General features: G+C 40.0%; 1 protein-coding gene across 4 annotated transcripts in view; it reads left to right on the top strand.

Moving 5' to 3' along the window:
* Positions 1–14,936, top strand: part of CPNE8 (copine 8) — a 263,087-nt gene that overhangs the window by 224,072 nt on the left and 24,079 nt on the right. For all 4 annotated transcript variants that reach the window (XM_051850927.2, XM_002712675.5, XM_070049629.1 and 1 more), the window contains one exon: positions 9,000–9,127. In XM_051850927.2, coding sequence (XP_051706887.2) covers positions 9,000–9,127 — 128 coding nt within the window. The remainder of the gene's footprint in view (positions 1–8,999; positions 9,128–14,936) is intronic.

The following is a 14,936-nucleotide window of genomic DNA, read 5'->3' as shown; positions in this document are numbered from 1 at the left end:
GGATTGACCACATACTAGGCCATAAAGCAAGTCTCAGCAAATTCAAAAGAATTAGAATCATACCATGCAGCTTCTCAGACCACAGTGGAATGAAGTTGGAAATTAGCAACTCAGGAATCCTTAGAGCATATGCGAACACATGGAGACTGAACAACATGCTCCTGAATGCACATTGGGTCATAGGAGAAATCAAAATAGAAATCAAAAGATTTCTGGAAGTAAATGAGGATAACAAAACAACATACCAAAACTTATGGGATACAGCAAAATCAGGGTTAAGATGAAAGTTTATAGCAATAGGTGCCTACATGAAGAAATTAGAAAGGCACCAAGAGGTTGAGCTATCAGTGCATCTGAAGGGTACAGAAAAACTGCAGCAAACCAGACCCAAATCTAGTAGGAGAAGAGAAATAATTAAATTCAGAGAAGAAATCAACAGAATTGAATAAAAAATATTATAAAAGATCAGCCAACCTAAGAGCTGGATTTTCGAAAAAATAAACAAAATTGACCCACAATTGGCCCAACTAAATAAAAAAGACAAGACCCATATCAATAAAATCAGGGATGAATAAGGGAATGTAACAACAGACACCACAGAAATAGTCATCAGAAATTACTAAAAAGAGTTGTATGCCAGCAAACAGGGAAATCTATCAGAAATGGATAGATTCCTGAACACATACAACCTACCAAAATTGAACCATGAAGACATAGAAAGCCTAAACAGACCCTTAACAGAGATAGAAACTAAAACAGTAATAAAGGCCCTCCCAACAAAGAAAAGCCCAAGACCAGATGGATTCACTGCTGAATTCTACCAGACATTTAAAGAAGAACTGACTCCAATTCTTCTCAAACTATTCAGAATGATCGAGAAAGAGGGAATCTTCCCAAATTCTTTCTATGAAGCCAGCATCACCTTAATTCCTAAGCTGGAGAAAGATGCAGCATCGAAAGAAAATTACAGACCAATATCCCTGATGAACATAGACACAAAAAATCGTCAATAAGATTCTCACCAATAGAATGCAACAACACATCAGAAAGATCATCCACCCAAAGTGGGATTTATCCCTGGCATGCAGGGATGGTTCAGTGTGCGCAAATCAATCAATGTGATACAACACATTAACAAACTGCAGAAGAAAAACCATATGATTATCTCAATAGATGCAGAGAAAGCATTCGATAAAATTCAACACCCTTTCATGATGAAAACTCTAAGCAAACTGGGTATAGAAGAAACATTCCTCAATACAATAAACGCAATTTATGAAAAACCCACGGCCAGCATCTCATTGAAGGGGGAAAAGTTGGAAGCATTTCCACTGAGATCTGGTACCAGACAGGGATGCCCACTCTCACCACTGCTTTTCAATATAGTTCTGGAAGTTTTAGCCAGAGCTATTAGGCAAGAGAAAGAAATTAAAGGGATACAAATTGGAAGGGAAGAAGTCAAACTATCCCTTCTTTGCAGATGATATGATTCTTTATTTAGGGGACCCAAAGAACTCTATTAAGAGACTATTGGAACTCATAGAAGAGTTTGGCAAAGTAGCAGCATATAAAATCAATGCACAAAAATCAACAGCCTTTGTATACATAGGCAATGCCACAGCTGAGAAAGAACTTATAAGATCAACCGCATTCACAATAGCTACACAAACAATCAAATACTTTGGAATAAACTTTAAAAGGACATCAAAGATCTCTATGATGAGAATTACAAAATCTTAAAGAAATAGGACACCAAAAAATAGAAAAATCTTCCATGCTCATGGATTGGAAGAATCAATATCATCAAAATGTGCATTCTCCCAAAAGCAAGTTATAGATTCAATGCGATACCAATCAAAATACCAAAGACGTTCTCTCAGATCTGGAAAAAATGATGCTGAAATTCATATGGAGACAAAGGAGACCTCGAATAGCTAAAGCAATCTTGTACAGCAAAAACAAAGCTAGAGGTATCACAATACCAGATTTTATGACATCCTACAGGCCAGTTATAATCAAAACAGCATGGTACTGGGATAGAAACAGATGGGTAGAGCAATGGAACAGAATAGAAACACCAGAAATCAATCCAAACATCTACAGCCAACTTATATTTGATCAAGAATCTAAAACCAATTCCTGGAGCAAGGACGGTGTATTCAACAAGTGGTGCTGGGAAAACTGGATTTCCATGTGCAGAAGCATGAAGCAAGACCCCTACCTTACACCTTACACAAAAATCCACTCAACATGGATTAAAGATCTAAATCTACGACCCAACACCATCAAATTATTAGAGAACATCAAAGAAATCCTGCAAGACAGAGGCACAGGCAAACACTTCTTGGAAAAGATCCCAGTGACACAGGCAGTCAAAGCCAAAATTAACTATTGGGATGACATCAAATTGAAAAGTTTCTGTACTACACAAGAAACAGTCTGGAAAGTGAAGAGGCAACCGACAGAATAAGAAAAAATATTTGCAAACCATGCAACAGTTAAAGGGTTAATAACCAGAATATACAAATTGATCTAGAAACTCCACAACCACAAAACAAACAACCCACTTAAGAGATGGGCCAAGGACCTCAATAGACATTTTTCAAACAAGCAAATCCAAATGGCCAACAGACACATGAAAAAATGTTCAGGATCACTAGCCATCAGGGAAATGCAAATCAAAACCACAATGAGGTTTCACCTCACCCCGGTTAGAATGGTTCACATACAAAAATCTACCAGCAACAGATGCCATCGAGGATGTGGGGAAAAAGGGACACTAACCCACTGTTGGTGGGAATGCAAACTGGTAAAGCCACTATGGAAGTCAGTCTGGAGATTCCTCAGAAAACTGATTACAACCCTACCATACAACCCAGCCATCCCACTCCTTGGAATTTACCCAGGGGAAATTAAATTGGTAAATAAAAGAGCTGTCTGCACCTTAATGTTTATTGCAGATCAATTCACAATAGCTAAGACCTGGAACCAACCTAAAAGCCCATCAACAGAAGACTGGATAAAGAAATTATGGGATATGTACTCTATAGAATACTATACATTAGTAAAAAAGAAAAAAAAAAACATTGAAATTGGGTCATTTGCAACAAAATGGTGGCATCTGGAAAACATCATGCTGAATGAAATAAGCCAGTCCCAAAGGGACAAATATATGTTCTCCCTGATCAGTGACAACTAACCAAGCACCAAAAAGGAAACCTGTTGAAGTGAAATGGACACTATGGGAAACAATGACTTGATCAGCCCTTGTCCTGACTGTCAAGGAACAACTTACTAGCTTATCCCTTTTAGTATTTTTTTTGTTCTACTTAATACTATGGTTTGAACTCCTTAATTAACACACAATTATTCTTAGGTATTTAAGTTGAACTGAAAAGTGATCCCTGTTAAATATAAGAGTGAGAATAAGAGAGGGAGGAGATGTACAGTTTGGCACATGCTCAATCAGACATGCCCCCAAATGGTAGTTATAAATGTACCTGGGGATTCCAATTCAATCCCATCAAGGTGGCATGTATCAAGGGCATCTACTAGTCAAAGTGATCAGTTTCAGTTCATAATTGATCATAATGATATGATTAAGACTCAAAGAGATCACATAAACAAGACTAGTGTTTGCTAATACTAACTGATAAAATCAAAAAGGGAGAGAACGATCCAACATGGGAAGTGGGATACACAGCAGACCCACAGAGGCAGATGTCTTAAACAGCACTCTGGCCTCAGAATCAGCCCTTAAGTCATTCGGATCCAGCTGAAAAGTCCATGAGAGTGTTTAAGTCATGGAAAGCCAAGACGCTGTGGCAAAAAATAAATAAATAAATAAAAGACCTAAATGAAAGATCTCTGTGAGTGAGATCCCAGTAGAAAGAATGGGGCCATCAAAGAAGGAGGTACCTTTCTCTCAAGGGAGGAGAGAACTTCCACTTTGACTAAGGCCTTGTCTAAATGAGATCAGAGTTGGTGAACTCAAGAGGCTTCCATAGCCTTGGCAACTTATGACAAGAGCCTAGGGTGATTACTGATGCCATAAACAAGTGTCAATTGTTAAATTGACAACAGGAGTCACTGTGCACTTACTCCTCATGTGGGATCTCTGTCCTTAATGTGTTGTACTATGTGAATCAATGGTATAGCTAGTAATCAAACAGTACTTTACACTTTGTGTTTCTGTGTGAGTGTAAACTGATGAAATCTTTACTTAATATATACTAAATTGATCTTCTGTATATAAAGGTAATTGAAAATGTATCTTGATGTGAATGGGATTGGAGAGGGAGCAGGAGATGGGAGTGTTGTGAGTGGGAGGGAAGTTACAGGGGGGGAAATGCCACTGTAATCCAAAAGCTGTACTTTGGAAATTTATATTTATTAAATAAAAGTTAAAAAAAACCAAAGTATTCCAATTTTAAGTGTATGTCAGATACCTATAAATTCATTTTAATTTGTTTTTATAAGTCTACATTGATTGCTTGCATAGTGATTTCAAGAAATTAGTTTTTAAACAGATCTTAAAAGTCTTTTTTTATAATTTATTGCAACTTTGGCATTGGGAGAGAAACTTCAGTTTAGTAACTGTAAAATAAATAGAACAATCCCAGTAGAATAGAAAGCTTACAGGAAACTGAAGAAACAGTTTTACATATGAATTATTCTTATCATCTAAGCTAAAAAAAACTTGGAGCAACTTACTCTTGATTTAGGACTGATTCAGACTCGGTGCTTCAAACATTCCAAAGGATGACTGGAATGCACAGTAGTTATATTTCTACCACAACAGAGAGAAGTGGTGGCCCTGCCGGCATCTTGGTTCCACAGGAATTGAGGAAATATGTAGCCTCCTAGAAATAGAAACTAATCCCCCAGTCAAAATGTTGTAATGCTGATCAGAAAGTAGCTCAGACTCATCATCCTAGTTTCCACTTGTCCCCTTAAGGAAGATATTTAATACATTCTGTATGCCCAAAATCAGTAATAGGTTTTAATTTTAATTAGCTTCCTACCTTATCAAGGGAAAAGAGCACCATAAAATTTTATTTAAAAGAAGCTTAAGTAGGTCAGCTCACATTAACATCAAATCCAACCTTCAACTGCTTTAGTGCCAAATATTAAATGTTACATTTTGTCAGCTTACAGAACCAATTTTGTAATGTAAAGATGTCATTATTTTTATGCCTTAAGAAATTACATGAGGGTTAATTAATAAAAATATTTGAAGACAAAACTTAATGAAAAGGAAAATAGGGGAATAAATCGTCATCTAATCAGTGACATCCGGCTCAGTTTCTGGGATCCCCCACCTTGTGTGCTGAGGGTTTCCCAGTGTGGCTCAGAAGGTAGATCCCAGATACAGCCCTGGGATTGACATGCCAGAGTTCACGTCCTCGCTTTCCCATTTCTGCAGTGTGACCCTGGGCACAGGATCTAAACTTTCCCTGTCTCCACTGCTTGGCTGTAAAGTAGGAATAACGGTAGTACTTTACCTCCATTGTTTAACTGTAAAGTAGGAATGACAGTAGTACTTTATCTCCATTGCTTGGCTGCAAAGTAGGAGTCAGTGTAGTACTTTACCTCCATTGCTTAGGTGTAATGTAGGAATAACGGTAGTACTTTGCCTCTGAAAGATTATTTTGAGAACCTAGATGGTATATGTGAGTCTTCAAAAAGTCCAAGAAAATGAATATTATAAAAAAGCTATGTGAGTATTTCAAAAATTTTGACCAAAATAAGCTTATACATTGATTGCATTTCCACAAAATTTTTTAAGTTCTCTGTATGTAAATATTTTCCTATGAAACTTGATATAGCAGAATTCAGCAAACTGTAGTTATAAAGTACCAATTACTGTGATTCCACAGATAAAAACATACATGCTAACATGGCTGTATTAAAAGATTTATTTTATTTATTTGAAAGATACAGTTACAGAGAGAGGTAGAGACACAGAGAGAGGTCTCCTATCCACTGGTTCACTCCCCAGATGGCCGCAATGGCTGGAGCTGCAGTGATCCGAAGCCAGGAGCCAGGAGCTTCCTCCAGGTCTCCCACGTGGGTGCAGGGGCCCAATGACTTGGGCCATCTTCTGTTGCTTTCTGAGGCAACAGCAGAGAGCTGGATCAGAAGTGGAGCAGCGGGACTAGAACCAGCACCCATAAGGGATACCGGGTCTTCAGGCCAGGGCTTTAACCTGCTGTGCCACAGTACCGGCCCCTAAAATGGCTGTATTTAAATGTAGCTGTTGTTACTGGTGTTTTTTTTTTTTTTTTTTTTTAATTTTTTTTTTTTTTTTTTTTTTTTATTTTTGACAGGCAGAGTGGACAGTGAGAGAGAGAGACAGAGAGAGAAAGGTCTTCCTTTGCCGTTGGTTCACCCTCCAATGGCCGCCGCTGCAGCCGGCGCACCGCGCTGATCCGATGGCAGGAGCCAGGATCCAGGTGCTTTTCCTGGTCTCCCATGGGGTGCAGGGCCCAAGCACCTGGGCCATCCTCCACTGCACTCCCTGGCCATAGCAGAGAGCTGGCCTGGAAGAGGGGCAACCGGGACAGAATCCGGCGCCCCGACCGGGACTAGAACCCGGTGTGCCGGCGCCGCAAGGTGGAGGATTAGCCTATTGAGCCACGGCGCCGGCCTGTTACTGGTGTTTTAAAATAGATTCATGAAATGTTTCATATGCTGCCTCGTCCACTAATGGAAGCTAGTTTCCTTGTCTTGACTGTGAACCAACTGGAATATTAAGTTAGCAAACAGTAGCAGACTTCAGTGGAAGTGAGAGTATGCAGCCTTAGACCGGTTCATGAAAGGCACTGGGACATGTCCTTGCTCCAGGAGCTCGTTGGCAGCCATGTTGTGAGAGTTCTCAGGCAGAGAGAGTTCACAGTGTAAGTGAACTTCCTGTACCAGATCCTCCGTCCCCCATCCAGCTTGGGGCGGGGTGGGGAGGGGGGGGCACTGCAGCCCAGGGCAGCTTCTTGGCTGCGGCCTCATGAAAGGTCCTGTTCAAAATTGACCCTGGGAAGCTGCTCCTGGATTCCTGACACCCCCAGAACCGTGTCAGATAATAAATGTGCATCATGTTAAGCTATAGCACAAATGGGTTTAACTTCAGAGACAGTTAATTTGCAACATGTAACGAACGGCCTTTCTGATCTATGTTCTTTATGAAACCTGGACGGAGGGAATCAGACCTCGCGATGACCGAGCCTATGAGAAAGCTGGGTGAGGTGCCTAGGTTTAAGTTTTCCTGTCTTAGTGCTGTCCCCAGAAGAGGAGCCCCTCCATAGCGAGATCTGTCTCGCTGGAACAACAAGGATGTGTTTCTTTGGTCTTTCCCTGTCACTTGTCTTGATGCTTTTTGTTTCCCTCAGAACCTGCTCTAGTTAGGGTTATCAGCTCAGGCCTGAAATGCGTTCATGGAAGATATTTTACGTTTTCCCTTCAACCTGCTAAAATTTGAACCTGAGGCATTATTTTTCTGATGTCACTAGATGATCACTACAGAGAAACTGCAGATACACAGAATAGGTTAAGGAATGAGCTGAGAGCTGCTAGTTATCTAAGCAGAGAGAGAAAACTAATGTAAATACTTTGCTTTTCCACTTTTCAGGTTTTTTTTTTATATTCACCTCTACATGTACTCAAACCTATGTAAAATTAAGACATTATTAAATTTAAAATGTTATGGTATTCAGCCTTTTTTACAATCATTAAAAATCTTGCCTAATTCTTGAAGCAGCTATCTTGAATTTTTGAAATGTTAATTACATCATAAAAACTACATATTTTTGAGCATCAGGTATATATTGTGTGATGTCCAGTCAGGATAAGCACATCTGAGTCCTCAAATTTCCAGCTTTTCTTTATGGTGAAAACATCCAGAATCCTTTTCTCTAGTTCAATATTTAGGAAAATACATAGTACATTATCACTATCTATTTACCTATATCATCAGTATATATGGGAGGAGGTGTATGTGTGTGTGTGTACACTAAGCAGTAAGACTTGACACTCTTACTCCTTCCTAATTGTAATTTGGTACCTCTTAAGTAGCCTTTCGTAACCTTTCTTGCCCATTCCATTCTCTGAGTACCACCATATTCCTCTCAACTTTGCCGAGATCAGCATTTGTGCGAGTGAAAGCACAAGGCACTGGATTTCTGTGCCTGGCTTCCTTCACTTCACATAAAGACCTGCACTTCCAGTGGAGGATGGCCCAAGTCCCTGGGCCCTGCACCCCATGGGAGACCAGGAGAAGTACCTGGCTCCTGACATCGGATCAGCGCAGTGCGCCGGCTCCGGCCGCGGCGGCCATTGGAGGGTGAACCAACGGCAAAGGAAGACCTTTCTCTCTGTCTCTCTCTCTCACTGTCCACTCTGCCTGTCAAAAAATAAAAAATAAAATAAAATAATAATAATAAAAGACCTGCACTTCCATCCGTGTTGCTGCAGATTCACAGGCCTTCATTCTGGTTCTTGGGCAAATGCTATTCCACGTGTGTTTGCACCGCCACATTTTCTTTATCCATTCATCAGTTGGTGGGCAGAGAGTTTGCTCCCATTTCTTGGCTGCTGTGAGCAGTGCAGCTGCCTCTTGCACAGGCTGCTGTCGTTTTCTTGGGCATGTACCCACTGTGGGACTGCTGCATAACCGGGGCCCTCTGTGCTGCTTGCCACAATGGCCGTGATGATTTACATTCCCACCACCAATATCTTTTCTCATTTTGGTAATAGCCATTCAACAGGAGCAACATGGTGTCTCACTGTGGTTTTGATTTGCATTTCCTTGATGACTGAGTGTGTTTCGGATCGCTGCATATTCCAATGTGGATCACATAATTTCTTATCTGTTAGAAACCCACAAACACCTGTTGGTACACAATGCCTTTACATGTGTCTGTGTTTCTAACCATCCTCTTCTTTAGCTGGTCTTCAGAGGGACTACAGTATTTCACCATGTTTTGTTTTGCTGTGACTTTCCACAGAATGGGAACCCTCAAAACCCCTACTGTGATGGCATTGAGGGGGTGATGGAGGCGTACTACAGGAGTCTGAAATCTGTGCAGCTGTACGGGCCAACCAACTTCGCCCCTGTGATCAACCACGTGGCAAGGTCAGTAGAGCACAGGTCAGGTCCTGTACCATAGCACAGTGAACTCCTGACACTGTTCAAGCAGGACCCCACCAGGGAAACTGCTTTCTTCTTATCCGCCTCCAGTAACAGAGGGGGAATGTACACAATACACGGGATCTGCACCCAGCTTTCCTGACACTTTGCTAAGATCTTTGCATAAAATCTTGAAAGTGTTTTGTTAGGACCTGTCTCTGTTCCAGGAAAGGAACAGAGAATGGTGACGTGGCTCATGGTGCTCTCATTCACTTCTAATACTGCATTCTCTAGAAGCAGTAACGTGAGACAGAATGGCACTCAGATGACCACTGGAAGCTTTCAGTGATACAGAGACACATTAGAACCTCTCTGGCTAGTGTAAGAGCTACTTTTATAAATTTGCATAGCTCTTCCTGTGCATAGTATGTAGTACTGATGGCACTGCATGGCTGCTGTAATTCCAAGCATGTTCTAGAGCAAAATGTTAAATGTTTGTATTCACTTATTTGTTTTATTTTTTTATTTATTTTTTATTTTTTGACAGGCAGAATGGATAGTGAGAGAGAGAGAGACAAAGAGAAAGGTCTTCCTTTGCCGTTGGTTCACCCTCCAATGGCCACCACGACCAGCGCGCTGCGGCCGGCGCACCACGCTGATCCGAAGGCAGGAGCCAGGTGCTTCTCCTGGTCTCCCCTGGGGTGCAGGGCCCAAGCACTTGGGCCATCCTCCACTGCACTCCCTGGCCACAGCAGAGAGCTGGCCTGGAAGAGGGGCAACCGGGACAGAATCTGGCGCCCCAACCGGGACTAAAACCCGGCGTGCCGGCACCGCTAGGCGGAGGATTAGCCTATTGATCCACGGCGCTGGCCCCAAGGCTCTTGTCATGAGTTTCCAAGGCTATGGAAGCCTTTTGAGTCCACAAACTCCGTCAGTATTTAGACAAGGCCATAAGCAAAATGGAAGTTCTTGCTTCCCTTTAGAGTAAAGTATCTCCTACTTTGATGGTCCCTTCTTTACACTGGCTCTCACGCACAGAGATCCTTCATATAGATCACTTTTTGCCAGTGTCTTTACTTTCCAAAACTGAAATGCTCTCATGGGCAGAATGCCTTAAGGGCTGATTCTGAGGTAAGAGTGCTATTTAGAGCATTTGTCATTCTGTAGTTCTGGGTGGATGCTTCCCAAGTTGGAACATTCCCTCCTTTTTAATTCTATCTGTTGTTATTATCAGACACTATGTCTTATTTATGTGATCCCTTTGACATATAATCCTATCTATATGATCAATTACAAACTTACTATGATCACTTGAAGATGACATTAGTACCACCCAGCATAATGGGACTTGGAGTCCCATGGCAAGTTTTTAGCTTTACTCTTGGGGTTAAGTCCATGGGAATGTGTACCGAACTGTACATCTCCTCCCTCACTTACTCCCACTCTTATTTTTTACTGGGATCTATTTTCAACTGGATTTAAACATATATGAACCATTCTGTGTTAAGAGTTCAACCAATGGTATTAAACAGAAAAAGAAAATAGTAAAAAAAAATAATAATAATAAACTGTTCCTTGACAGTCATGATGAAGACTGTTCAAGTCACTGATTCTCATAGTGTCAATTTCATTTCTACAGGTTTCCTTTTAGGAGCTGTATTGTCACAGATCGGGGAGAACGTGTGCTATTTGTCCCTTTGGCACTGGCTTTTTTCGCCATGATTCTTTTCACACTAATCCATTTTGTTTCAAATGACAGGATTTCATTTATTTTTCCTACTGGGTAGTATTCCCTAGAGTACATATCCCAGAATTTCTTTATCCATTCTTCTGCTGATGGACCTTTATCATAACTAAGACATAGAATCAACCTAAACAGAGCAGCAATAAACATGGAGGTGCAGATAACACTTTTATTTGCTGATTTCATATCTGTTGAATAAATCCTGAAGAGTGGGATGGCTGGGTCATATGGGAGGATGATATTCAGATTTTTGAGGTATCTCCAAACTATCTATCATATTGGTTTTACCAGATTACATTCCCACCAACATTGGATTAAGGTACATTTATCCCTACATCATTGCCTCCATTTGTTGTTTGTTGATTTCTGTATGAAAGCCATTCTAGCCTGGGTGAGGTGAAAGCTCATTGTGGTTTTGATTTGCATTTCCCTGACTGCTAGTCATCCTGAGCATTTTTTTCATGTGTCTGTTAGCCGTTTGGATTTTCTCTGGCAAAATGTCTGTCTAAGTCCTTGGCCCATCTCTTAACTGGGTTGTTTTTCTCTTGTGCAGTTTCTTGATCCCTTTGTGGATTCTGGGTATTAATCCTTTATCAACTGCATAATTTGCAGATAATTTATCCCATTGTGTCAGCTGCTTAATCACTTTTCTGAGTGTTTTTTGAAGTAATCCCATTTGTTAATTTGGCTTTGACTGTCTGTGCCTGTGGGGTCTTTTCCAAGAACTCTTTGCATGTACCAATGTCTTGCAGGGTTTCTCCATTGTTCTCTAATAATTTTATGGTTTTGGGTTGTAGATTTAGATCTTTAATCCATGGTGTATGTATTTTTGTTTAAGGTTTAAGGTAGGAGACTTGCTTCATATTTCTGTACCATTTGTTGAATAGATTGTCCTTGTTCCAGGAATTGGTTTTGGCTCCTTGGTTAAATATAAGCTGGTTGAAGATGTTTGTATTGATTTCTGGTATTTCTATTTTGTTCCATTGGTCTATCCATCTGTTTATGTACCCGTACCATGCTGTTTTGATTATAACTGCCTTGTACTAAGTCTTGAAATGTAGTATTGTGATGCCTCTGGCTTTGTTTTGGTTGTATACAATTGCTTTAGCTATTCGGGGTCTCCTGTTGCTCCATATGAGTTTCAGCATCATTTTTTCTACAGCTGAGAAGAATCTCTTTGGTATTTTCATGGTATCGCATTGAATCTGTAAATTACTTTTCGAGGAAAGGACATTTTGAGGATATTGATTCTTTTAATCCATGAACATGGCAGATTTTTCCATTTTTTTCATTTTTATCTCTTTCTTTAAAGTTTTCTAATTCTAATCATAGAGTACATTGGCATCCTTGATTAAATTTATTCCAAGGCCTTTGATTGTTTTGGTAGCTATTGTGAAATGGGATTGGTCTTAGAAGTTCTTTCTCAGCCATGGCATTGACTATATACTAAGGCTATTGATTTTTCTTTATTGACTTTATATCCTGCTACTTTACCAAACTCTTCTGAGTTCCAGTAGTCTATTATTGGAGTCTTTTGGGTGCCCTATTAATATAATCATGTCATCTGCAAATAGGGATAGTTTGAGTCCCTCCTTACCAATATTTATCCCTTGATTTCTTTATCTTGCCTAATGGTTCTAACTAACACTCTAGGACTATACTGAATAGCCATGGTGAGTGTGGGCATCCCTGTCTGGTACTGGATCTCAGTGGGAATGCTTCCAACTTTTCCCCATTCTATGTGACAATGGCCATAAGTCTGTCAGAAAATTGCTTTGATTGTGTTAAGGAATGTTCCTTCTATACCCAATTTGCTTAAGAGTTTTGATCATGAAAGTGTGCTGTATTTTTTCAAATACTTTCTCAGCATCTATTGAGATAATCTTGTTTTTTGTTCAGCAGTTTGCTAATGTGATGTGTCACACTGATTGACCTGCAAATGTTGAACCATCACTGCATATCAGGGATAAATCCCACTGTGGGTGGATAGTCTTTCTGATGTGTTCTTGGATTCGACTGGCTAGAATTTTCTTGAGTATTTTTATGTCCATTCATCAGGGAAATTGGTCTGTAATTCTCTTTCTCTGTTGCATCTTTTTTAGGTTCAGATATTAAGGTGATACTGGCTTCATAGAAAGAATTTGGGAGGATCCCCTCTCTTTCAATTGTTTTGAATAACTTAATTACATGTCTGGTAGAATTTTGGTGCCAGCACTGTGAAGTAGTGGGTAAAGCAGCTGCCTTTAGTGCCGGCTTCCCATGGGGGCACCAGTTTAAGTCCCGGCTGCTGCACTACTGACCCAGCTCCCTTCTGATGCGCCCGGGTACAGCAGTGGCTGACAGCCCATGTGCTTGGGCCCCTGCACACACAAGGGAGAACCGTAGTAGGTTGTTGGATCCTGGATTGGGCCTGGCCCAGCCCTGGAAGTTGCAGCCATTTGGGGACTGAACCAGTGGACAGAGGATATCTCTCTGTCTCTCTCTCCCTCCCCCTCTCCCTCCTCCCTACCGTCTCTCTCTCTACTCCTGTCTTTCTCTATTTGTAACTCTGCCTTTCAAATAAATAAATGAATCTTTTTAAAAACTTAAAAAAAAATGTCTGATTTCAGCAGTGAAGCCATGCAGTACTGGGCTTTTCATTGTTGGGAGGTCCTTTATTACTGATTCAATTTCTTTCTTGATTATGGGTCTGTTTTGGTTTTCTATGTCTTCATGGCTCAATTTAGGTAGGTTCTATGTCCAGGAATCTGTCCATTTCTTCTAGGTTTCCAAGTTTATTGGTATAGTGCTCTTTGTAGTAGTTTCTGATGATTATTTTTATTTCTGTGGTAATTGCTGTTACATTTCCTTTTTCATCTCTAATTTTATTGATTTGGGTCGTCTTTCTCCTTTTTTTGGTTAGGTAGGGCAATGGTGTGTCTATTTTGTTAAATTTCTCTAAAATTCATCTTTTTGTTTTGCTGCTCTTTTGTATTTTTATTCACTTTTGTTGATATCTTCTCTAATTTTAATTATGTCATTTCTCTTCCTAATTAAGGATTTGGCTTGCTTTTGTTTTTCTAGATCCTTGAGATGCATTGATAGCTCAATTATTTTGATGCTTTTCCAATTTCTTGATGTAGACACCTATTACTATAAACTTTCCCCTTAAGACTGCTTTTGCTGTATCCCATGAGTTTTGATATGTTGTGTTGTCATCTTCATTTGTTTCCAGAAATGTTTGATTTCTTTTATGACCCACTATTCATTCAGGAGGATGTTGTTCAGTCTCCATGAGTTTGCATGTGCTCTAGGAATTCCAGAGTTGCTGATTTCTAGTTTCATTCCAGTATGGTCTGAGAAGATGCGTGGTATGATTTCAATTTTTTTTTTAATTTGCTGAGACTTGCTTTATGGCCTAGTATGAGGCCAGTCCTAGAGAAAGTTCCATGTACTGCTAAAAATGTGTATTCTGCAACTGTAGGATGAAAAGTTCTGTATATATCTGCTAGGTCCATACTGGTTTATAGTGTTGATTAAATCTGATATTTCCCTGTTGATTTTCTATCTGATCTGTCCACTGCTGAAATTGGAGTATTAAAGTCCCCCAGTACATTTTTATTGGAGTCGAAGTCTCCCTTTAAATTACCTAACATTTCTTTTAAATAGCCAGGTGCCCTGTAGGTAGGTGCATAAATGTTTAGTTACATCTTCCCATTGAATTAATCCCTTAATCATTATATAATTGCCTTCTTTGTCTCTTTTAACAGTTTTTTTGTGTTGAAGTCTATTTTGACTGATATTAAGATGGCTACACCAGCTCTTTTGATTTCTGTTGGCATGGAATATCTTTACAACCTTTCACTTTCAGTGTGCATGCATCTTTGTTGGTGAGATGTGTTTCTTGTAGGCAGCAAGTATAACTTAATTTTGATCCCATTCAGCCAGTTTGTGTCTTTTAACTGGAGAGCTGAGGCTATTTACATTCAAGGTGACTACTGATAAGTAATGACTTTGCCCTTCCATTTTTCCAAAAATACTCCTAATTTAACTTTGAATTTCCTTTGAACTTTTACTGAAAGATTTGCTTCC

This window comes from Oryctolagus cuniculus, chromosome 9, assembly GCF_964237555.1.
Source record: "Oryctolagus cuniculus chromosome 9, mOryCun1.1, whole genome shotgun sequence".
Classification (NCBI taxonomy): domain Eukaryota; kingdom Metazoa; phylum Chordata; class Mammalia; order Lagomorpha; family Leporidae; genus Oryctolagus; species Oryctolagus cuniculus.
The sequence above is the reverse complement of the archived record's forward strand: the minus strand, read 5'-3'. Positions and strand labels throughout refer to the sequence as shown.